We start from the raw sequence: 24882 nt of genomic DNA, 5'->3' as shown, positions 1-24882 counted from the left end.
TAGTAGGATGTTTGTAAATAATGAGGGATTTTAATGTCACATATTCTTAGAATTTCAGAAAGAACAGTCATTTCATTATTAGACTTCAAGTTTTGGAGTTTATGCCTACAACAGCCAGCTCTTCAGAAGTGGAAAGTTCATTAATACTCATGATAGCATATCTCCATACATTCTGTATGGTATGTCTAAATATTCTGATGGTTTTAATATTTTGTACCAGCCGTGGAAACTGGTTTGCTGCTAGGTGACTGTAAAAGTGAGATTTGGTAAATAATTATTAGAAATCTTATACTAACACTATGATTGAAACAATAGACAAAAGTATAGCCAAGCAATTAACTAGTAGAGGCAGTTACTCTCAAGTTTGGCAGTTCTTGGCTCTTATGACTAGATGTTCCTGTACGCTAGATGAGAACAATGTTGAAACTGACCACATGTGATTGAAACTGCGTTAAGCTTCAAGATCAAAGAAAAAGGACAAGAACAAAGACTTCAAGGACAGCCAACAGAATCTCAAATGGGACGGTGGTCGTAAAAGCAGCCCTTCGACTCAAATGAATTCTTCATTGCGCATGATCGGATGTAGGCAGTACTAAGATAATCAGTTAAAATAATTTTTATGTATATGTATACTAATCTGATTAATATGTAATTAGTTACTCCATATAACCTGTTTGTGCTGAAGCTGTGGCATGCACGCTAGGTGGAACTATCCCCCGTGCATGCAGCGCTGCAATAAAGAATGCCTGCTTTCTAAAACTCCAAAATGAGTCTTAGAGAGTTTCTTCAACTGGCTTTTTGGTATCATTTTGGCACCCCAGATGGGACAAGGCTTCTGAGACTCGACAGACATGGGATCGCAGGACCTCCAGCCAGCACCGAGATTTCTCGGGGAGACCCTTGATCCCCGTTCCCCGGGCTCACAAGCCAAGGCCACTGGTAAAATTTTATTCAAAGCCATTCTTTTGATTAACCTGGTTCTGGTATTCTGGTCTGGTACTCTTCCCTGTAAGCCTGACTAAGAGAAGTCAGCAAGGAAGAGATATAAAAGGATCCTTAAAAATCTGGTATTCTGGTAGAAGTACTTCTCTGATAAAGGGTAGTTGTCTCGCTGGTTGAAGACAGAGATACCCATCTGGTTTGGCTTCTGAGAATTGCTCTATTTGGTACTTTGATTAAGGCTTTGGGATTTGACTATGGATTTTGGATATGACCTTAGATCTCTGATTGATTCTGTTTGGTATTTTGACTTAGGCTCTGATATTTGACTTTCCAATTTTTGATTTTTGTATATTGAAGGTATTGATAATGGGAACAGGGCAATCAAGTGAAATCCCTAAGAAATTGCCTTTGGGGTGTATTTTGAAACACTGGAAACAGCTGGGGGGTGTTCTGGGTGGCAACATGTGGAAAGAAGATTTGATTAAATACCGTAATCATTACTGGCCTCTGTATAAGCTTGATGAAGGGGAAAAGTGGCCTGTGAATGGGATGATCTTTAGAAAAAGAAGGAAACAAAAAGGTGACACTAAGCTCAAAAGGTGCTGTTCTGCATGTAGTATTGGGCAAAGATGTTTAAAGTTATACGAGCAAGAACGAGAGGATGATACTGAAATGATAATTGGATCTCAAAGGGCCCCACCTAGAACTGCTCCCAGAAATAGTGATGAAAGAGAGCCCATGAGTAGTCCTGTCGCAGGGCGAACAAGAGCTAAACAGAGCGAAGTTATTCAAGCTCCTCTTCGTCAGGCGGTTGGGACTGAGGGTGTGGTAACTATTAAAGTACCCTTTTCTATTGTGGATTTAAATAATTGGAAAGTAGCAGCTGGGAGCTATCGAGAAAACCCTGATCAAACAGCCCATGCTTTTGAAACAATGATTCAGACTCAGGATCCTGATTGGAAAGACATACAAGTAATAATGGATGTACTTTTTGACAGTGCAGAAAGAGCAATGATCCGGAGAGCTGCTAAAACCCAGGTAGAAGCACAAGTGGCTTCTGGAGTATTACAAGGAACAGTGGAACAAAATTTTCCATCTACTGATCCCAGATGGGATCCTAATAATTTGGCTCAGAGAAGACTGCTAGATCAATATCAAAAATGGGTTCTATTCGGAATTAGAACTGCTATGCCTAAGGCAATTAACATATCTAAATTATATGAAATTAAACAAAATAGAAAAGAGTCTCCCACTGAATTTCTGAGTAGATTAAAAGATGTTGCTAAGAATTATACTAATATGGATCCTGAGTCTGAAGAAGGAAAAGCTCAATTGGCTCCTTTATTTATAGGACAATCCTCTGATGATATCAGAAGGAAATTACAAAAATTACAAGGAGCAGATTCTTGAGATTGGGGAAAATTATTAGAGGTTGCTTGGGTGGCATACAGAAATAGAGATGAATTACAGAGTAAAATGAATGCAAGATTAGTGGCAGCTTTAGAAGTAGGAGCTGGCATGGGATGAGGCACAGGAGTTACCCTCCAAGGAAGGGGACGTGATCGAGGAATGGGACAAGGGAGAGGAATTGGATTGGGCTCACCAGTGGGATTAACTCAGCCCCTGGGACCAAATCATTGTGCATACTGTAAACAAGAAGGGCACTGGAAATGGGAATGCCCCTTTGAGACCTACAAGGTCACAAGTGATCCCAATTCTGACTGCGCAACCTCAGCAAGTTCCCCCTTTCTTGGGAAAGTTGAGTGAAAGTATCTGACGGGGACCGGAGGGGAGTCTCCCAGCAGAACCTCTGGTTACAGCTAACCTGGGAGAACAGAAAATTGAATTTTAGTTGACACTGGAGCCACCTCTTCAGTTTTAAACACCTTAGAGGGGGAGTTAAGTTCTGAGGAAATTAGTGGTGTTGGTGCGACAGGTGAACGAGAGACTAGACCCTTCTTTAAACCTTTGGCAATGAAATTAGGAAAGCAATGGGTCACTCATCAGTTTCTGTATTTGCCAAATTCTCCTAAACCCCTGTTAGGAAGAGACCTACTTGAGAAATTGGAGGCAGAAATTAAATTTTAAAATGGAGAGATTAAAATTTTAATTCCAGAAACTAAACATATCGAAGCAGTGGCTTTGTTGTTACAGGATGATTACCGAAAGCAGAAGATCATACCAGTCGAAGTAAATAATGCTGTAATTCTAATCGTCTGGGCTGGGGAAGTTCCTGGTAAATCCAAAAGAGCAGAGCCTGTGAGAATTGATTTAAAGCCAGTATCGAGTCCGGTAAGAATTAAACAGTACCCCCTAAAACTGGAAAGTTGGAAAGGGTTAGTACCGATAATACAAAAATTTCTAAAGTACAAATTGTTAAAGAATGCGAATCCAAATATAACACCCCAATCTTGCCTGTTAAAAAGGCTAATACAAAAGATTACAGATTAGTTCAAGACCTCAGAGCAATAAATCGAATAGTACAAAATATTCACCCGGTAGTAGCAAATCCTTATACTTTGTTAACAACCCTAACAGAGAAACAAGAATGGTTCACAGTGTTAGACTTAAAAGATGCCTTTTTCTGTATTCCCTTGGATCCCAATAGTCAAGAGCTTTTTGCTTTTGAATGGGAAAATCCTGAGACTGGGAGAAAAACACAATATACATGGACAGTCTTGCCTCAAGGCTTTAAGAACAGCCCTACCATTTTTGGAAGTCAATTGGCACGAGAATTAGAGATTTGGAAGAAAGACAATAATCAAGGAATCTTATTGCAATATGTGGATGATCTGTTAATTGCAGCTGAGACAGAAGAACAATGCACAAAGTTAACTATTAGCCTTTTGAACTTTTTGGGAATCAGTGGATATCGAGTGTCAAAAGAAAAAGCCCAAATAACCCAGAGAGAAGTAACTTATTTGGGTTTTGAAATCCTGAAAGGACAGAGACAATTAGGAACTGAGAGAAAAGAGGCAATTTGTCATCTCCCTGAACCTAAGACTCTAAAAGAATTGCGAGCATTTCTGGGAATGGTTGGGTGGTGTCGCCTGTGGATTGCAAATTATGGCTTGCTGGTCCGACCTTTATACGAGCAGCTCAAAACCTCAAACAATGGATTTATAGATTGGACTGATGCCAGGAAAGCTGCTTTCAAAGAACTAAAACAGGCTCTAATGGAGGTGCCAGCCCTGGGCCTGCCAGATCTCACAAAGACCTTTGAACTCTTTACTCATGAAAGAAAAGGTATAGCTCTGGGTGTCCCGGCCCAATATCTGGGACCAAGTCAGCGAGCTGTGGCCTACTTCTCGAAGCAATTAGACAATGTGAGTCTGGGGTGGCCTGGTTGTCTGAGATCCGTCGCTGCAACTGTGCTATTGATCCAAGAAGCTTCATAAGTTCACCCTAGGACAGAGAATTACAGTGTACGTTCCCCACATGGTAATCACTATGCTCGAACAGAAAGGGGGGCATTGGTTATCCCCTAGTAGAATGCTGAAATACCAAGTGGTGTTGCTGGAGCAAGATGATGTTTACTTAAAAACTACTACCATCGTTAACCCTGCTGTGTTTTTAACAACTGATCAAGTTGAAGGAGAACTGGAACATGACTGCCTGCAGACAATTGAAGAAGTCTACTCCAGCCGACCAGATCTCCGAGATGCACCACTGGAAGAAACAGATTGGGAACTATATACCGATGGAAGCAGTTTCATCCGTGAAGGAAAACATTTATCAGGATATGCGGCAACCACTACTGAGAAGGTAATTGAATCGTGAGCTTTGCCTTCGAATGTATCTGCCCAAAAGGCTGAATTGATAGCTCTTACTCGAGCACTGGAACTAAGTCAAGGAAAGCGAGTCAACATTTGGACAGACTCAAAGTATGCTTTTGGAGTAGTACATGCACATGGAGCAATATGGAAAGAAAGAGGACTGTTATCTGCACAAGGAACCACCATTCAGCATGCAGAACAAATACTGAAATTGTTAGAAGCCATTCAAAAGCCAACAGCAGTCGCGATAATGCACTGTAAAGCACATCAGTCAGGTAGGACTGTCCCTGAAACAGGTAACCGATTGGCTAATAAAGCTGCTAAAGAGGCTGCAGAAAAAGGCATCCTAGCACTAGTTCCAGAGAAAAGTGTAAATTTGCCTAAAGAAGCTCCAAATCATAATGAAAAAGATGAAGAATTAATTATTAAATTGCAGGCTAATAAAAATGAAACAGGATGGGCTGTAACACCAACAGGTGAAATAATAGTCCCACCCACAATAATGAGAGAAATTGCCCAAGCTGAACATAACAAAGTACATTGGGGAACAGAAAACCTTGTTAAACATTTACAAAAGTGTATTTTGAGTAGAGATATTGAGACGGGGAACCAAAGGAACCTTAGTAGATATAGTAGATATATGAATGTAGATAGGAATTGTTTAATAATTATCTAGCTTATAATGAAATTAAAGAAGTTTCAATAGAGGTAGACATGGCCCAAGGGGATGAGAAGTGATGTTTAACGTTTCCATTGTTGAGGCTGACTGGGACAGGAGATAGTCCCTGATAAGAAGCAGCAGTGACTCCAAGAACCAGCCAAGACCGACCTTGTGATTTGGACAAATGCCAAGGGACAACTGAGTCTGCGCAGGGACAGAAGGTTAAGAGTTCACTGTGAAGAAGACATACAGCCTTCATCTTCACGACCACCAGACGACCACCATAAGGAGGCACTGCGCAAGCGCAGTTGAGAGGAGACTATGGAAATGACTTCCTAGAGCTAATTATAATATGAAGCGGGGATAGGTAATGCCTATGTATAGGCGTATTGCGAAACTCTATGTATATGTAACACTTGACTGTATAAATTTAAAGTGAACTGCCAAATCAGGCGCACACGACTTTGGTGGGACTACCCCCCGTGCTGCCCAGCGCTGAATGAACATACCTACTTTACAATCTCACCGATTGTGGAGTCTGTTTTCCGCACGTCAATATGATAAAAATTATTTGAACAATTACAAGTAGATGTAAAATTTGTATATGTAATAATCCCAAACCCAGTAATAAAATCATTTTTGGAATTACTAAGCAAGGATATTCTCCAGGAGAATATTGGCAAATTGATTTTACATAACTGCCTCAAAAAGAAGGATATCGATATATCCTAGTTCTAGTTGATACCTTTACTGGGTGGCCTGAGGCTTTCCCTTGTCCCACCAACAAAGCAAGAGAAGTAGTTATCATCATTGTTATAATCTGTGTTGCTTTTAGCTATCTATAATGAGCTGTGACACTCACTATGTTCAAGTGAGACTACTAAAAGAATTAGTAGCCTCCAACAGAAAGGGGGGAATTGATAGCATATGTCCATACATTCTGTATGGTATGTCTAAATATTCTGATGGTTTTAATATTTTGTACCAGCCGTGGAAACTGGTTTGCTGCTAGGTGACTGTAAAAGTGAGATTTGGTAAATAATTATTAGAAATCTTATACTAACACTATGATTGAAACAATAGACAAAAGTATAGCCAAGCAATTAACTAGTAGAGGCAGTTACTCTCAAGTTTGGCAGTTCTTGGCTCTTATGACTAGATGTTCCTGTACGCTAGATGAGAACAATGTTGAAACTGACCACATGTGATTGAAACTGCGTTAAGCTTCAAGATCAAAGAAAAAGGACAAGAACAAAGACTTCAAGGACAGCCAACAGAATCTCAAATGGGACGGTGGTCGTAAAAGCAGCCCTTCGACTCAAATGAATTCTTCATTGCGCATGATCGGATGTAGGCAGTACTAAGATAATCAGTTATAATCATTTTTATCTATATCTATACTAATCTGATTAATATGTAATTAGTTACTCCATATAACCTGTTTGTGCTGAAGCTGTGGCATGCACGCTAGGTGGAATTATCCCCCATGCATCCAGCGCTGCAATAAAGAATGCCTGCTTTCTAAAACTCCAAAACGAGTCTTAGAGAGTTTCTTCGACCGGCTTTTCAGTATCACTCATTAATACATTGGTAATTTATAGTTTTAATCTAATATTCATTGAGGTTGTGCTGATGCCTATCATAATTGGCTGACATCTTATTTCAGCTGTCTGTATCTACGCAACACAGACATTGTGAGTACCTATCCTATACTTTTTAAAAAAAATTTTAGTCACCTCCAAGAGAGGCTAGGGGGCAGAACTGGTGTATTTTCCCCAAATGACAGGCAACGTTATTAATCTTTTCTTTGAAAAATACTCCATCACTGCCAGGTTCTGGATTCTGGACTTAACCTCGGCAGCAAATGGCACCTATATCAAGAATCTCTCCTCAAACTCACTCCTTAAATTATGCTCTAAGTAGGCAAATTCCCTTTTGTAAACAACAGAAGATTTTAGTAGCTAGATTCACTTGCTAACACACTGAGCATAACTATGACAGAATAAGACATTTCTTAGAGTTGTAGATGCAAGGGATGATAGAGGTTTGCTCCTAAGAGTCAATAGTGTAATAGTATTAACCCTATGCTGGGCATGGGCAGCATGTAGGAGGTAACTGCCCAATTTGAAAAGTGATGAGTCAACAACAAAGGGTCACCAAGATGTGGAGGCTAGAGCAGATGATGTACAAAGGAAGGGCGACAACTAAATTAATTCAGTCTTAAGAAAAGAAGGCAAGTGAGGGAATCTCAATGTTGTCTTCAATTATCTAATAGGAGGCTATAGATAAGATGGAGCCAGACTCTTTCTGGAGGTGCACAGAAAAAAAAGACAAGGGGCAACTGAAGATATAACATAGGACATTCCAACATTAAGAAAAAAAAAAAAAGAGGGTGGTCTAACACTGGGAAAGTGTGAGAGACTGAAAGAGTTAATGTCTCAAACATTGTGGTGGGGCAAGTTCTGCTTAACGAGGAATTCTGCATAACAATGAACCCTGCCCAGCAAGGAACCACAGGTGAAAAGAAGCCGATCAGCACCGGACATCAGCAACAGGACAGGAAGGACTTGCGGAGGGTGCTCAGCTCCCTGTTCTGATATGCTGAGCAGGGCAGCTCACCATGCATGGCAAAAGATCACCATGCAGGGAAGGGGAAGTTACTCCCCAAACGACCCCCAAGCCCAAAGGCTCACAAACTGCTCATAAAACCTAATTAGCCTAATGAGTTCGAGTGCCCGCCCAAAGGAGGGCCAAAGATGATAAAAGGACACAAACTGAAGCCCCACATGTGCACAAGCCCACCAGAACTGGACCCCTCGGCTGACTGAACCAACGCTGGACCCAGGACTGGTGAAATCTTTCTCTCTTCCTTTTCTCTCTCCGTCTTGCTCTCTCTTTCTCTTTCCTTTTCCATAATCCCTACACCTCATCCCTTTAAGACATAAAACCATTGACCAAGTCTGGAACTAGGAGTGGATCCAGCCGCCCCTAGGCCCTTCTCTGAGAAGGAGTCTAGAAAGCAAGGGGTCTGCTCTGAACCTCGTGACTCAACAGGAGGGATCTCTTTATTCCCTGAATTGATGTATATGGTTACCCTGGGTTACACGGTTTACTGAGGTAGTCTTATGCCAATTCCTGTTGTGAGAAACCCCGCCACCTACTGTTATTCCTCCCCAGTTCAGTTTGCTTCTGTCATGAATAAAATGTTTAACTGATTGTTTGGTGTCATTTCACCTTAATTTAGCCCGAGGGAATTCCGAATTCAACACAACTCCCTGATCTGTCCAGCCCGGGTCGTGACAGAAAGATTGCCCAGAGAAGCTGCAAAATCTCCATCCTTGGAAATACTCAGAACTTGATTGGATGTAGTCCTGAACAACCTGATCTAACAAAGTTGAATCTAACTTTGCAGATGTCTCTGCACTAAGCCAATTGAGTGGATGGTTAGACAAGATCACCTGCTGAAGTCCTGTTCAATCTATGAGTCTGTCTATTTAGAGGAAGGTTTAAGTAATCAACACCTTCTGTTAAAATTTTTTGAAGCACGTTTCTTCTAGAATAGCTCATTCCATAAAAGCAGCATACATACTATAGGATAGGCAACTACCTACTTCAATAGAACACTTCTTGGGCAGCCATGCTGGCTAATGAAAAAAATCAGTTCTCTCCTTCAGTTGTGTAAAGAATGCTAGTGTAGCCTGTTTGTCATTACTGCAGTGCAACAGAAGAATACCCCTGACGTGAATCAGCTAGTGTTGAGGACACAACATACGTATTCTACATATTTCAGGGATTTTCGGTTAGATCAGTTTTAGCCTGATCACATTGACTGAATGCCCATTAGCAGTTTGGAGCACATCTTCCAATTCAGTTTTATCAAAAAGGAATCCAATTTACATGCCCCAAGACCACCAGTCCATGATACAAACTGAAGTGCAGTAAACAGGCATCATCAACAGACTTGCTTCTGAAGTGCACTCCTGATCAGAAATAAAATGCTAATGTAGATATGCCCAGAGGCTAAGATAGTGCGATTCAAAGTTATTACAACCCATAGGAGGTGAACAGGCAATTTAATGGAAACCATGATAGGAAACATCACAACCCTACCCTACTGGCTACATAGCAGAAGTCATTTCCGATGTCCTTAATAATATCATTAACTGTTACCTGAAGTTTTTCACATGATCTTCCACTCCTGAGAGACGAATAGAATGCTGTAGTGCATTCAAGTAAGTCAAAGCTTGTGTTGAGGATCCCCAATTCACATCTGTGGGAAGATTTGAAGTTTCAATTTTTTATTTAAAGCAGTTCAACATAAGACTACATGATCACAAAATGAATGTTGAACACCAACTGGCTAAAAGACCCTACAATTAAATAGGCAATTCTATTTAAAGATAACATTCCTGTAGAAGATGTCCAATAGAAGTTACAGTTTGATATTTTATAATAAAGAAGAAAAAGGAGGAAAAAGAGAAGAAAAAGAGAAGAAAAAGAGAGGAAAACGAGAAGGAACCGAGTTGTTTCCAACATTGCAAACACTGTCAACTTCAGTTAAAAAAATTAACATTTAGGAAAAAAGATGTTTAGTTATTCTACATCACAGCAAAGCAAAAAGTAACCTTGCAAAATATTGTCTAAACTAAGTCAAATACTTTCAATGAATAACTTTTGATGCAATAAAGAGGACAGACTAGATTATGCAGTTCCTTTTAGAATATTATTTTTATGAGGAAATGAAAGCTCTTAGTATCCTCTCTAGTTGTTCCCATATATGTTCTAATTTTGCTAGTTACAATTAATTTATCATTTAAGTACTTTATAATCTTCACAGCATAGGATTTTTTTTTTCCTTATTGTCAACTTCAGGAACACTTTTTGGCTCAGTCCTGCTCCATGTTGCACTTATAATCATATAGTGTTCTTAAAGGGAAGGAAGAAAGTGTATAAATTGTTATTCATAGCTACAGGAATGGTTTATTGAAAAAAACCACAAACACTACACAAATCCCTTTCCAATTCAGAAGAGTACAGGAGCATCCCCTTTAATTTCCTGTCAAAACGTGCTTTTCTGGTGCCTTCAACACTGCAACCCAAGCTCTTCTCATATGCACCTTTCCCTCTAACTTTCATTCAAATGTTTATGTCTAAGGGCAAACATGTTGGATTTGGATGGATCTTGATATACTTGGGTGGGAGGGAAGACAACAGCAATGAATATACAGGCATAATTCTATTTCATTACAACTGGAAAGTCTGAAACAGAATTTTGAACTAGCCATCCAAATAGAATTAAGTTCTCATTTTTCTCTAAACAACATGACCTTTTCCTTCCTCTACCCCCCTCTTCCCCACACCAAAACCAGAAGAAATCCCTATACATACCTGGTTTCTTGTAAGTGACATAAATATAGAGTCCAAGGACTATGACATATGTTAGAAGTGCTGCCCACCAATTAATGACAAACATTACAATGCAGCACAGAATAGCTCCAACAAGAGAAATCCACATATTGTAGTATTTGAAAGCAGGACGCCAACCTACTCAAAATAGGATAGGGGAGGGAAAAGGGGAAGACAATTTAATCACTGCTCCAAGGGAAGGTAAGAGCTGTTCATCTTTCTTCCTCAGTGCTCTGCATCACATTTCATAATAATGTGCATTGGTTTCAGTAATGTACAAAATAAGGACTTTGACACTTTTACGCTTTCAATTTTCCAACACATTTGATATTAATTTGCATCTTTTTTAAATAGAGGGCAAAATTAGAAACATTTCCATCTCTAAAAGTGTGTCTCAAAGAGAGTTTGAAGATGCTTGTGCCAGTATATCTATTAAAACAGGCTACTAGAACCTTTGGCAATAGCTTGCATTACACAGTTGATTTTTGCTTTCGAAGGTAGTATAACAGGAATTATCAAGTGTCTCTATCACATACTAACTGGTTCTAGGTGTGTATTTTTAACATTTCCACATGACTAGAAATTTTCACATTAAAAGAAAAAGGACAGATGTATCCTAGCAGAATGCAAATATGTCGAAGTACTGGATTGCCACTGTTTTACACCCTTATTTGTCACAAGTTTATCCAAGATCAGGTAAATACACAACCCCAAGACCCCCCCCCCCCAACATACACAAGATTAATGACTGTATTAGACATATACACCTGTTATGTAGACACTGAGTTATGCAAATGCTCTGAAAAAAATAATTATATTTATCAGTTCAATAGATAAGAACCTTTTAGTGACATTATTTATTTCATCATGAACCAATAGAGGACTGAGCATGAGATCCATTGGTTCTATAAGTATTGTCATTTGGCTTCTTCCTTTATTCTAACTAGCCTCCCACACCAAACAAAGGCTATAAAAATATGGCAATACTACCTTGCAATTCCAGTTTCTTCTGCACTGGAAGACTAAACATATTAAGAGATAAATCCAAAGAAGAGAAAAGGGTGGGTCTTGAACTCCAGATACTGAATTAGCAAGAAAGCATTCTTCAAGTGATAGTCCTTAAAGGAATTTAATCACAGAAAGGAGATACGACAGTGGCAGATATCATCAGAGATCCATTTGAGAGTTTCTGAATAAACATTGAATTATCTTGTGTTCTCTCAGCAAATATGACCAAAATCAGTAGCTCCCAAGCTTTACTGGGCATGGATCACTTAGTCCTCAAAATTTCAGAAGACCCAAGCATACACCATATTAAGCTTGCAATTCAGATGCACAATGAAAATCAAATAGACATTTAATAAATAAATAAAACTAGACATTTAACTTACTACCTTATAAAATGTGTTTCTGCATCTAGAAATTGCAGATTAAACTTTCACCCCAAAAATATGGTTCCTACCTGGAGATTTTGCTAGAGAAGCGTGGAATACAGAGAAGTTAATCAAGGCATATGAAGCCAAGAAGAAATTAGAGATAATTGGAGCAATGATGTTCAGTTCAGCTATAAAATCAAAAACAAAGCAAGCTGTTATGAAATATATCATCAAATGGCTTTATAGATTCCAGAGTAAAAAATCTGCTACAAACAACCTTATTTTATGATGCTCTCTACAGAGTAGTAGTTTGTCCTTTCTGTTCAACAGAGTTATTAACTTAATAGCCTCTTATTTACTGACTGTGAGTTACCTTCTAATAGACAGGAAGTGTAACTTTTAGTTTTAAAAAATAAATGTTTTTCCATGCTATCAACTGTTTTGAAGTGCTACATACTTTCTCAAAATAATTCATTCAGGAGATTTCTTTCCCTGTGTGGCTTGATCAAACAGTGCAGCAATGTACTGAGTTCTGAAGAACCTCAGAAGCAGTGGACAGAGCATTAATATATACACAGTATGTCTCTAACTAGCTAAAGTCTCAATTCTCAAACAGCACAGAATAAGAGACTAATAAGATTAAGAGACAGTAGAGACAGCATGGCTATACCTACCTTAAACAGAGATAGGGGAAGGATGAATGAGCAAATAGGAAAAAGAAGTTTAATAGCACTAGCATAAGGACACATGGGTGAACGTAGCACAATTAGTTTGCCATCTATTCAAAAGACCTGTATTCCTATCTAGACTAGCCTTTGGCAACAGTGACATCAGCTGTCATCTCTATTGTTCATAGCTTAACAGAACACCATACTTTTGAAAGTCCTGTTCATGTAAGTTTGCCATTTACCAAAGTTATGTTTATAATTATTAAAAATCTGAAATAAACTTTCACATTTACGTTGTATAACATCTCTCTACGTCAAGCTAAAGCTGTATTTTCATTGATTGACAGTATCTAAGACCAGATATCTGAGATGATTAAGTAAAATGCAGTACTGTTACAGTTCAGATTTATTCTAATTCTAGATAGAGTTATATGTAGAAGACAGGAGAAAAGAGTCCTCAAACTAAACAGATTTAGAATGCAGGCTTAAAATCAAACTGAGCATTAAACCTCAAAGGACATTGTTATCAACTTATGAGATAGAATAGTATGCTTCATAAGGACAAAAGGATATTGAAATTTATTATAATTTAAAACTAACCAATTAATATGAATCCAAGAGCAATTAAGAATGTTAGAAGATATCCTCTCAGCGGTTCATTGTTCTTCCCATAGCCTTTAGCAAACATCAGAAATCCTGGATAAATGTTGTCCTTGCACAAAGCCTAAAAAAAAAAAAAAGATTCAGAAGTTAATATGCATTTTGTTCAAAAATGTATCCTTATTAATACTTACTAATGCGGTCTTTCACTACATACATTATCTTCCAAAAAGAAGGTTTATAGCCAACAAGTTCTATTTGCAATTGTCTTTGCATTTTGCATTTCTTACATTCTACCCTTCAGTAATTTCTACCTATAAGGACAAGCTTCACTTTTTTGAAGTGGTTGACTACTGTATTTTGCTGGCATCTTACAATAACAAAGAATCTTTCTTTAGAGACAAAACAGTGTTTCCTCCAAAATTGGAAAGTTTGCCCAATGTAAAATTAATTCTCTGCTTCAGTACTTGCATTTATATTCTGCAACAAAACCCCTTCCATATTTGACTCCTTACTGAACTTTTGGGGAAGATTGTTAGAGGATACTAAAGTTTTACTGAATGAAAGAGAACTCATAAAACAAAATGAAATTAAAGGGTTAAAAAGAAGGTAAAACAAAATACTTTCAGGAACACCAGCAAAATCAATGTAAAGTGACTTATACAAGAACTGGTACACAGTCATATTGAGTTATTTTCATAACGTATTATCTGAGGATTAAGATTCAACAGCTACAAGTTTTACTTAATGCGGTTTCCTTCTACGATTACTTCTAGAAAGGAACTAATCTGATATGTAATCTTTGTATGTGTTCCATTGACACTAAATTTAAACATTTCTTAGTGCTGAGAGAAAACAATTATCTGAATATCTGGAGACTATGTTTTCCTTGCTCTTCAGAGTAGAAACAAGGACACCAGCAGAGATGGACTACTATGTATAAATGTCCTGGGACATATGGCCAATAGGACAAAAGTAACCACCATTTCAGCTAATACGATCCTTGGTCCCTGTTCTAACAAAAGCCATCTAAAGGAGTTTGTAGACTCCTGTAACATTAGTTATGCCACAACTTACCTCTAACAAACTAACCAAAACCACAAGATTTGGGATGAACTATGTTCTAGCTATATTTAAGAACAGTAACACGCTATATACCAGAGTTCTCTTCCAAAATTATGATTCAAAACTTAATTAGACTTATTCTTTAAAAGATTATGATTTTGCTTCCATACTTACTTGGAAAATCTTAGGTGCACTCACAAAGGATGCTAATGCAGAAGAAAGAGTGGCTGAAAAAATACCTGCAGAAATTAATGGTGCAAATCCTGATACCATGCTCATCACCTGAAAGCAAGACATAAATTTTTTTAAAAGCACATGACAAAGTATACTATACAGATGGATGTAAACATTAACTACACAAACAGAAAAATAAAATACTGTGTACCCTCCAGTTAAAAGCTGTTTGAATATCATGCATTCATATCAATGCCTCTTCCAATACAAGAATGAAGGGGCAAATCAGGTGAGATAAGCAGATCCTAGTTTCAGAACAAGAGAAGGTGGCTTTTCACACAATACATAGCCCAACCATGTAATTCTCCAGTCACGTGAATCTATGGCATTAGTCTCCATAAGCTCATAAAAGGATTGGAAAAGAAGTTACGGAAGAAAAATGCATTGGAAGCTGTTACATATTTTGACTAATCTACCACTGAATAACATAGTCTCAGGAAACCCAAGTGACAAAAACACTGAAGTCAGGGAACATCTTGGGAAAGTTTGTCTTGTCTATGGATCTGTTTCTCAACATCTCTTTCACTGGAAATTAAATTTGTTTCCCATTCAAAATCACAAGGACTGGATAAGTTTGCTTTCTATGCCCCCAAGGTCACATCCTAGGATGTCTTTGTAACTCCAGTGAGTGAAATATAATATGTGACTTTTGGTAGACTAGGTGACTAACAAAGTGACAAATGCTCAGTAGGCTTAGTGTAAAGGAACAATGTTGATAAGACAAAAACCCCAAAATAAAAAAAAAACAAAGAAGTAACTTCTGTCTGAAGACCTTATTCTACCATTATACTGCTCTGCTCCCTTACCATAGCTGCATCCAGCTTTGCATGTTTCAAGTGAATTAAGACACAGAACTGTGGATTTAAGAACAGTCACAGTTCAATACTTTTAGATTAATTTTCTTTATGAAAAAAAAGCCTAGGCTGTTTGAAGACAGCCAGTGTTAAATAATTTGGTAACAACTTGAGAAGCTGATGTTTTCAGTCAATGAACCAAGCCCAGCATGATGCCTGCCTTTCAAGCAGAATATAAGTGTCAGAATGAGGTTCTGAATCATTTGTGCTGAATATATACCTCTTTCATCCTAGCAACTTCTTCTAGAATAGCAGAATGGGGACTGAAGGAAAGGGAGAAGAAGAATGCAGAAGTGTCTAGTTACTGCCACTTGAAATTGTAAAATCCAGCTGTTCCAAGCAATCTTATTAAGTAGGGCATGCTCCCAGAAACAATATACAGATGGTTGAGGAAATTCTATTCATATTCCTAGGGCTAAACTAATGACAAAATTTGGCATTTTTCTCCAGGTCAGACAGTCAAAGACTGCTGGGCCTCTCAGATAGGAAACTGAATCTCTAGGTTACATCATGTTTCACTGGTTAGTTCAAGGCATTCCTTGGCTAAAAAGAAATGAAAGATCTGTGGATGCATAAGATGAGAGTGATGAAGTAGCTGTTATAGTTAGTAGTTTAAGAAATGAAGTACGGGATTTCCTGGAATATATTTGAATTTCACCAGAAAAGGTTATGGTAGGACAGGCATTTATTCATACAACTCAGACATACTCATTAGTTAAAGATACCATGAATGTTTTCATACTACTAACACTTCATTAACCTTTCCCCTCGTATTATCTCAGTGCTTTGAATACTTTCATACTTGGTTACACAAGATTAAGCTATTCCTTCTATGTCCAGGATTAAGGTAGATTTACACTCTACAGAAAGTGACACAGTTGTAAATGCCAGACTCAATTTTATATATTTCTGGAAGAGAAATTAAGGGTATAAATGCTTTACCGACAAATGTTTCAGAAAAGAGCTATGTTTTAAGAACATAATAAACAAACATAGAACATTAGTAGAAGCAGTATGAAAATTTTGTTTCCTGTGAAAATGGCTTGATCAAGAAGGACTTCTTATGGACAGAATCTGTTTAGAAATCTATTCCCTTGCTTTTCTTTCCATCCAATTTAAAACACAGATATTTCAAGGCCCATACTATACTACATTTGCATTGACTCCTTGCAATTTAGTTCTTATAATCTACTCAGACGTTACATTCTCTTTCCGGGTTCTGTTCATTGCTCCATTTATTTATACTATCCATTTTTAAATTTTATAAATTTGAGAAAAATCTAAGATGTATGCAGACAGCATTTGTTCATTATAAAAGCTAGTAAGTTACAACTCAAGTTACCACTGTAAAAGAAAGACATTAGGAAGCTTCTTCCAAAGGTGGGAGGGGAGACACAGCGAGCCAGAGAGATAGACAGCAAGACAGAGACAGAGAAATGCACAGACACAGGCAGAGGCAGAGAGGGGGGCTAAGGCAGAGAGGCAGGCAGAGATGGAGGCTGACAGAGGCAGGGAGACAGACAGACACACGGATACACACACACCCCTCAATGACACCTGACCACACAGACACCCAGAAAGAGACAGACACCCAGAGAGAGTAACCCAGACAGAAAGAGACACCCAGACACACACACACCCACAAACACACCCAGAGACACTGCCAGAGACACACACACAGAGAAACCAACAGCAACAGAGACACTGACAGCCACACCCAGAGACACACACACATATAGAAACACTAACAGAGCAACACCCACACACACACACAGAGCCAGATAGACACCCGCAAAGACAGTGACACACACACACGGAGACACAAAAACACACACAGCTAGAGACAAACCGACAGAGACACACAAATACATACACACAGAGCCAGAGAGAAATACCACCAGAGATAGACACACAGCTGGAGAGAGGCACTGCCAGAGAGGCACGCGCACACACACAGAGCCAGAGAGAGACCAACAACCACCCACACACAGCCAGAGAGAAAAGCACCACCAGAGAGACACCCAGCACCAGACCGTGACCACCAGAATGCAACACCTGGAGACACACAAGATACCTGGAGACACACACACAGGCAGAAAGAGACACACACACACACAGCATGACACCCACAGAGAGAGGAATCCACAGAAAGAGAGACACACACACAGCATGACACCCACAGAGAGAGGAATCCACAGAGAGAGACACCCAAAAACACACCAGCAGAGAGCAAAGCACCTCCATGGAGACACCCAGAGAGAGAAACAGACACCCACAGAGAGAATCATAGAACAGCCCAGGTGGGAAGGGACCTCGAAAGATCATCCGGTCCAAGCTTTCATGGAAAAGGGAGCCTAGATGAGATTATCGAGCACCCTGTCCAATTGCATTTTGAAAACCTCCGGTGATGGGGACTTTACCATGTCCCTGGTGAGGTGGTTTCAGTGATTGATTGTTCAGAAACAGTGTCGAATGCTTTGCTAAAGTCCAGGTTGTGACTGACCAGTAAACCCCTACAATGGAAGAAGGCTCAAAGGAGATGGGCAACGGTGATGTACCCATGAAACTCAGGGAATAATGTAGGGTGTGAGGGACCACAGCTGTTGTGAAGAAAGCTGGCTTTATCTCAACACAAAGGGCACCGGAGGATGGCCTTTTTTTAGATAAACAGCTATCAACAGCTGAGTGGATCAACTGGTGGTGTAAATGTTTCTCCCTGGGTTCATTAAAAGAGTGTGAATGTCTCTCTAAGTTAGCCAGACCAGCATGGGGGGGCATGAATATGTGGCTCAGTCCAACATAGATGTATTGGGTTTGCATGGCAAGGTTTTGGTAGCAGGGGGGCTACAGGGGTGGCTTCTGTGAGAAGCTGCTAGAAGCTTCCCCTATGTCCGATAGACCCAGTGCCAGCCGGCTCCAAGACAGACCCGCCGCTGGCCAAGGCCAAGCCAATCAGCGACGGTGGTAGCACCTCTGATAACATATTTAAGAAGGGAAAAAAGTTGCTGTGCAACAGAAACTGCAGCTGGGAGAGAGGAGTGAGAATATGTAAGAAGAGAAACAACCCTGCAGACACCAAGGTCAGTGAAGAAGGAGGGGGAGGAGGTGCTCCAGGCGCCAGAGCAGACATTCCCCTGCAGCCCGTGGTGAAGACCATGGTGAGGCAGGTTGTTCCCCTGCAGCCCATGGAGGTTAATGGTGGAGCAGATATCCACCTGCAGCCCGTGGAGGACCCCATGCCGGAGCAGGTGGATGTCCCCGATGGAGGCTGTGACCCCATCAGAAGACCACGCTGGAGCAGGTTTTCTGGCAGGACTTGTAACCCCACAGGGGACCCACTCTGGAGCAGTCCATTCTTGAAGGACTGCACCCCATGGAAAGGACCCATGCTGGAGCAGTTCATGAAGAACTGCAGCCCATGGGAAGGACCCACACTGGAGAAGTTCATGAAAGACTGTCTCCCGTGGGAGTGACCCCATGCTGGAGCAGGGGAAGAGTGTGAGGAGTAGGGAGTGGCAGAGATAACATGTGATGAACTGAGCACAACCCCCATTCCCCATCCCCCTGCGCCGCTCAGTGGGAGGAGGTAGAGAAGCTGGGAGTGAAGTTGTGCCCGTGAAGAAGGGAGGGGTGGGGGGAAAGTGTTTTTAAGATTTAGTTTTATTTCTCATTATCCTACTCTGACTTTTGATTGGTAATAAATTAAATTAATTTCCCCAAGGTGAATCTGTTTTGCCCATAACGGTAATTGGTGAGTGATCTCTCCCTGTCCTTTTCTCAACCCACGAGTCTTTCGTTATATTTTGTCTCCCCTGTCCAGCTGAGGAGACGGATTGATAGAGCGGCTTTGGTGGGCACCTGGAGTCCAGCCAGGGTCAAACCACCACAAGGGGCATGCCCAAGAAAATAAGGGGATGCAGAGAAGGGGCATACCCAAGAAAAGAGGCCCAGGAAAGGAGGGGCAAGGCCCAGGAAAGGAGGAGGTCAAGGTACATGAGAAGAGGGCAAGACAGAGGCAAAACCCAGGAAAGGAGGATGAGGCAAGGAGGGCAAGGCCCAGGGAAGGAGGGTGATGCAGGAAAGAGGAGGGTAAGGCAAAACCCAGGAATGGAGGATGAGGAGGGGAAGAGGAGGACGAGAAGAGGAAAATGAGGGAAAGGATTAAGAAAGGAGGAAAAAGCAAAGCAGAGGAGGGTGAGATGAGGCAGAGGAAGGTGAAGATCAGGAAAGGAGAATGAGGTGAGGCAGGAGAGGGTGAGGCCTAGGAAAGGAGGCCAAGGTGAGGCAGAAGATGGCGAGGCAAGGCCCAAGAAAGGAGGGTGAAGCCCAAGAAAGGAGAGTGAGACAAGGCCCAGGAAAGGAGGGTGAGGCCAAGGCAAGGCAAGGCAAGGTTCAAGGAAAGAAGGACAAGGCGAGGTAGAGACAAGGCCCAAGGACCTGTGAGCAGGGCAAGGCAAGGCCCAAGGAGCTGGGGGCGAGGTGCTGGGGGCGAGGCACCGGGGGTGAGGCCCACAGAGTGTGGGGTGAGGGCCAAGGAGCCAGGGTCAGGGTGAGGGTGAGGTGAAAGAAAGGCAAGGAGCCAGGGGAGGGGTGCAATGAAGGTGAAGGAACCTGGGGAAAGGCAAGAGTGAGGCAAGGGCCTATGAGCTGGAGGCTAGGGGAGCGCTAAGGAGAAGCCCAAGGAGAAGAGAGTGAGATGATGGCCAAGGTGCCAGAGCCAAGGAGCCAGGGCAGAGCGAGCTGAGGCCTGAGGAGCTTAGGGTGTGCTGGGGACAAGGCGAGGCCCGAGGAGCTTAGGGTGTGATGGCAAGGCCCAAAGAGCCGGGGGCAAGGAGCTGGGGGAGGCGAAGCCAAAGAAGCCGGGGATGAGGCAAGGCCCAAAGAGTGCGAGGCAAGGGTGAAGGAACTGCAGAAAAGGTTGTTGTGGTTTAACCCCAGCCAGCAACTAAGCACCACACAGCCGCTCACTCACTCCCCCCCACCCAGTGGGATGAGGGAGAAAATCGGGAAAAGAAGCAAAACCCGTGGGTTGAGATAAGAACGGTTTAATAGAACAGAAAAGAAAAAACTAATAATGATAATGATAACACTAATAAAATGACAACAGTAATAATGAAAGGATTGGAATGTACAAATGATGCACAGTGCAATTGCTCACCACCCGCCGACTGACACCCAGCTAGTCCCCGAGCGGCAATTCCCCGCCCCCACTTCCTAGTTCCTATACTGGATGGGACATCACATGGTATGGAATACCCTGTTGGCCACTTTGGGTCAGCTGCCCTGGCTCTGTCCTGTGCCAACTTCTTGTGCCCCTCCAGCTTTCTCGCTGGCTGGGCATGAGAAGCTGAAAAATCCTTGACTTTAGTCTAAACACTACTGAGCAACAACTGAAAACATCAGTGTTATCAACATTCTTCTCATACTGAACTCAAAACATAGCACTGTACTAGCTACTAGGAAGACAGTTAACTCTATCCCAGCTGAAACCAGGACAAAGGTGAAGGTGAGTTAAGGGCCAAGGAGACTGGGGCAAGGCCCAAGCTAGGCAGGGGCCAAGGAAAGGAGAAGGAAAGTGAGGTGAGGCTCAACAAAACAGGGGAAAGGTGAGGCCCAAACAGTGCAGGACAAGGGCCAAGGAGCTGGGTATGGGGTGAGGGTGAGGCGAGAGCCAAGGAAAGAGGGGCGGGGAGAGACAGGGGCAAGGAAATAGCAAGGCACGGCCCAAGGACCTGGGGACAAGGCTAGGGTGAGGTGAGGGCATATGAGCTAAGCTAGGGGCATGGAAAGGGCAACGGAGAGGAGGAAGGGGGCAAGGTGAGACCAGGCCCAAAGGGCTGGGGGTAAGATGAGGGCCAGGTGAGGCAAGGGCGAGGTGAGGGTGAGCCTTGGCCCGAGGGATGCGCAGCGAGGAGAGAATGAGGCGAGGAGAGGGTGGGGAGATGAGGGCAAGGTGAGAGCAAACCTTGGCCTGAGGGCGGTGAGGTGAGGGCAAGGCGAGGGTGAGCCTCGGCCCAAGAGTGGCAAAGCAAAGGCGAGGTGAGGGTGGAGAGGGCGAAGCAAGGGCGAGGCGAGGGCGAGCCTCAGCCCGAGAGTGGCAAAGCAAGGGTGAGGTGAGGGTGGAGAGGGCAAAGCGAGGGCGAGGTGAGGGCGAGCCTCAGCCCATGGGCAGCAAGGCAAGGGCAAGCATCAACCAGAAGGCAGTGAGGGGAGGGTGAGGCAATGGCAATGCGAGGGTGAGCCTTGGCTCGAGGGCGGCGAGGTGAGAGTGAGGATAGGATGATCCTCAGCCCAAGGGCAGCGAGGAGAGGGCAAGCCTCGGCCCAAGGGCGGTGAGGCGTGGGCGAGCCTCAACCAGAAGGTGTTGAGGGGAGGGTGAGGCAAGGGTGAGGCGTGGGCGAGCCTCGGTCTGAGAGCAGCGAGGCGAGGTGAGGGTGAGCCTCGGACCAAGGGCGTGGAGGCAAGGATGAGGCGAGGATGAGGCAAGGCCCGAAGGCAGCAGGGCGAGGGTGAGGTGAAGGCGATCCTGGGCTCGAGGGCGGCAAGGCGAGGGCAAGGCAAGGGTGAGCCTCAGCCCGAGGGCGGCAAGGCGAGGGCAAGGCAAGGGTGAGCCTCAGCCCAAGGGCGGTGAAGCTTGGGCAAGCCTCGGCCTGAGGGTGGCAAAGCGCAGGCAAGCATTGTGCTGAGGGCGATGAGGCAAGGGCAAGGCACGGGCTAAACTTGGCCTAAGGGCGGTGAGACAAGGGTGAGCCTTGGCCCAAGGGTAGCAAGGTGAGGGCAAGGCGTGGGTGAGGCGAGGGTGAGCCTCAGCCTGAGGGTGGCGTGGCAAGGGCGAGGCGAGGACAAGCCTCAACCCAAGGGTGGTGAGGCGAAGGCAAGGCGAGGGCAAGGCGAGGCCTGAGTGCCGCAAGGCAAGGCCCGAGTGCAGCAAGGCGAGGGCTAGGCAAGGGTGAGACAAGGCCCGAGGGCAGCAAGGCAAGGGCTAGGCGAGGATGAGGCGAGGCCCAATGGCAGCAGGGCGAGGGCGAGCCTTGGCCCAAGGGCAGCAAGGAGAGGGTAAGGCAAGGCAAGGGCAAGGTGAGGGCAAGCATCGGCTCGAGGGAGACAGGGAGAGGGCAAGACTCAGCCTGAGGGCAACGAGGAGAGGGTGAGGCAAGAAAAGGTGAGGGAGAGGCAAGGGCAAGGCAAGGGTAAGCCTTGGCCCGAGGGTGGTGAGTTGAAGGAGAGGCGAGGGCGAGCCTCGGCCTGAGGACGGATAGATGAGGGCAACGCAAGGGCAGGGCATGGAAAGGCACGGGTGAGGTGAGGCCCGAGGGCAGCGAGGCAAGGGCGAGGCCAGGGCGAGTGAGGTGAGGATAGGATGAGCCTCAGCCCAAGGGTGGCGAGGCACGGGTGAGCCTCTGTCAGAAGGCGGTGAGGGGAGGGAGAGGCAAGGGCAAGGTGTGGGCGAGCCTCAGCCCGAGGGCGACGAGGTGAGGCGAGGGCAGCAAGATGAGGGTAAGCCTCCCACCCAGGGCAGCAAGGCAAGGGCAAGGCGAGGGTGAGGTGCAGGCGATGCAATGGCGAATCTCTGCCTGAGGGCACCGAGGTAAGGACGAGGTGAGGGCAAGTCTCTGCCGGAGGGTGTTGAGGGTGAGGCTTGGCCTGAGGGCAATGAGGTGAGGGCAAGGCAAGGGCGAGGTGTGGCGAGGGCAAGCCTCGGCCCGAGTGTGAGGTGAGGGTGATCCTCAGCCCGAAGGGTGGCAAGGCGAGGGCGAGCGTGAGCCTCTGTTGAGGTGAGGGCATCAGCGAGGTGAGGGCAAGCCTTGGCCTGAGGGCATTGAGGGCAAGCCTCAGCCTGAGGGTGGCAAGGTGAGGGCAAGGCGAGGAGAGGGTGAGCCTCTGCCTGAGGGCGGCGAGGGTGATATGACAGTGAGATTCGGCCCAAGGGTGTCGAGGGCAAGCCTCGGCTCGAAGGCGGCAAGGTGAGGGCAAGGAGAGGTGAGAGCGAGGAGAGGAGAGGGCGAGGGTGAGCCTCGGCCCAAGGGCTGCGAGGTGAAGGCAAGTGTCAGCCCCAGGGTGGCGAGGCAAGGGGGAGGCGCAGGCGAGCCTCCGCCCGAGAGTGGCAAGGCGAGGTGAGGGGGAGCCTTCACCTGAAGGGTGGCAAGGTGAGGGTGAGTCTCGGCCAGAAGGCAGTAAGGGAAGGGCGAAGCAAGGGGCAAGTTAAGAGCGAGCCTCTGCCTGAGGGCATCGAGGGTGAGGCAAGTGCACACCTCGGCCTGAGGGTGGCGAGGCATGGGCAGTGATGCGAGGGTGAGGTGAGTGCAAGGCGAGGGAGAGGCCAGGCCTGAGGTGCAGCAAAGGACCAAGAACAGAAGGGCAAGGTGAGGGCCAGGCAGAGGAGGATGAGGCCAGGCATGAGTAGAGGGGCGCAGCAGGCACAGGGAGGCCCAAGTCAAGGCCCGGACGCCAAAGCTAGACAGCAAGGCCAGAGGCCCAAGGAGATGCTAGGCCGGAGGCCCAAGGAGATGCTAGACAGGCGAGGCAAGGCCTGAGGCCAAAGGGAGGTGGGCAAGGTGTGAGAGACTGAAAGAGTTAATGTCTCAAACATTGTGGTGGGGCAAGTTCTGCCTAACCACAAACTCTGCATAACAACAAACCCTGCATAGCAAGGAACCACAGGTCAAAAGACGTGGATAAGCACAGATCAGCACAGGACATCAGCAACAGGACAGGGAGGGCATGCAGAGGGTGCTCAGCTCTGTGTTCTGATATGCTGTTCTGCTATGCTGAGCAGGGCAGCTCACCATGCATGGCCAAAGATCAAACAATGGTCATGTCTGTAGGAAAGGAGAAGTTAGTTACTTCCCAAACGACCTCCAAGCCCACCGACCCATTTCCCCGAAGGTTCTGAAAGCACAAACTGATCATGACACCTAATTAGCCTAATGAGTTCGAGTGCCCACCCAAAGGAGGGGCAAGGATGATAAAAGGACGCAAACTGAAGCCCCATGTGCGCATGCCCACCGGAACTGGACCCCTTGACTGACTGAACCAACGCTGGACCCAGGACCGCTGAAATCTTTCTCTCTTCCTTTTTCTCTCTCTGTCTTGCTCTCTCTTTCTCTTTCCTTTTCCATAATCCCTACACCTCATCCCTTTAAGACATAAAACCATTGACCAAGTCTGGAACTAGGAGTGGATCCAGCCGCCCCTAGGCTCTTCTCTGAGAAGGAGTCTAGAAAGCAAGGGGGTCCACTCCGAACCTTGTGACTCAATGGGAGGGATCTCCTTACTCCCTGAATTGATGTATATGGTTAC

The 24882-nt window shown here is 44.2% G+C and overlaps 1 protein-coding gene across 6 annotated transcripts in view; it reads right to left on the bottom strand.

Moving 5' to 3' along the window:
• Positions 1-24882, bottom strand: part of LOC128136116 (solute carrier family 12 member 2-like) — a 109601-nt gene that overhangs the window by 29617 nt on the left and 55102 nt on the right. For all 6 annotated transcript variants that reach the window (XR_008233261.1, XM_052775259.1, XM_052775255.1 and 3 more), the window contains 5 exons: positions 14669-14776; positions 13430-13553; positions 12248-12349; positions 10768-10923; positions 9550-9649 (listed from right to left, as the gene is read on the bottom strand). Coding sequence is in view for 5 of the 6 variants with exons in the window: in XM_052775259.1 (XP_052631219.1) it covers positions 9550-9649; positions 10768-10923; positions 12248-12349; positions 13430-13553; positions 14669-14776 (590 nt within the window). In the remaining variant the exon portion in view is untranslated. The remainder of the gene's footprint in view (positions 1-9549; positions 9650-10767; positions 10924-12247; positions 12350-13429; positions 13554-14668; positions 14777-24882) is intronic.

The sequence above is a fragment of the Harpia harpyja genome, chromosome W (assembly GCF_026419915.1).
Source record: "Harpia harpyja isolate bHarHar1 chromosome W, bHarHar1 primary haplotype, whole genome shotgun sequence".
NCBI classification, from domain to species: domain Eukaryota; kingdom Metazoa; phylum Chordata; class Aves; order Accipitriformes; family Accipitridae; genus Harpia; species Harpia harpyja.
Note: the sequence above shows the minus strand (reverse complement) of the source record. Positions and strands in the feature narration are given on the sequence as shown.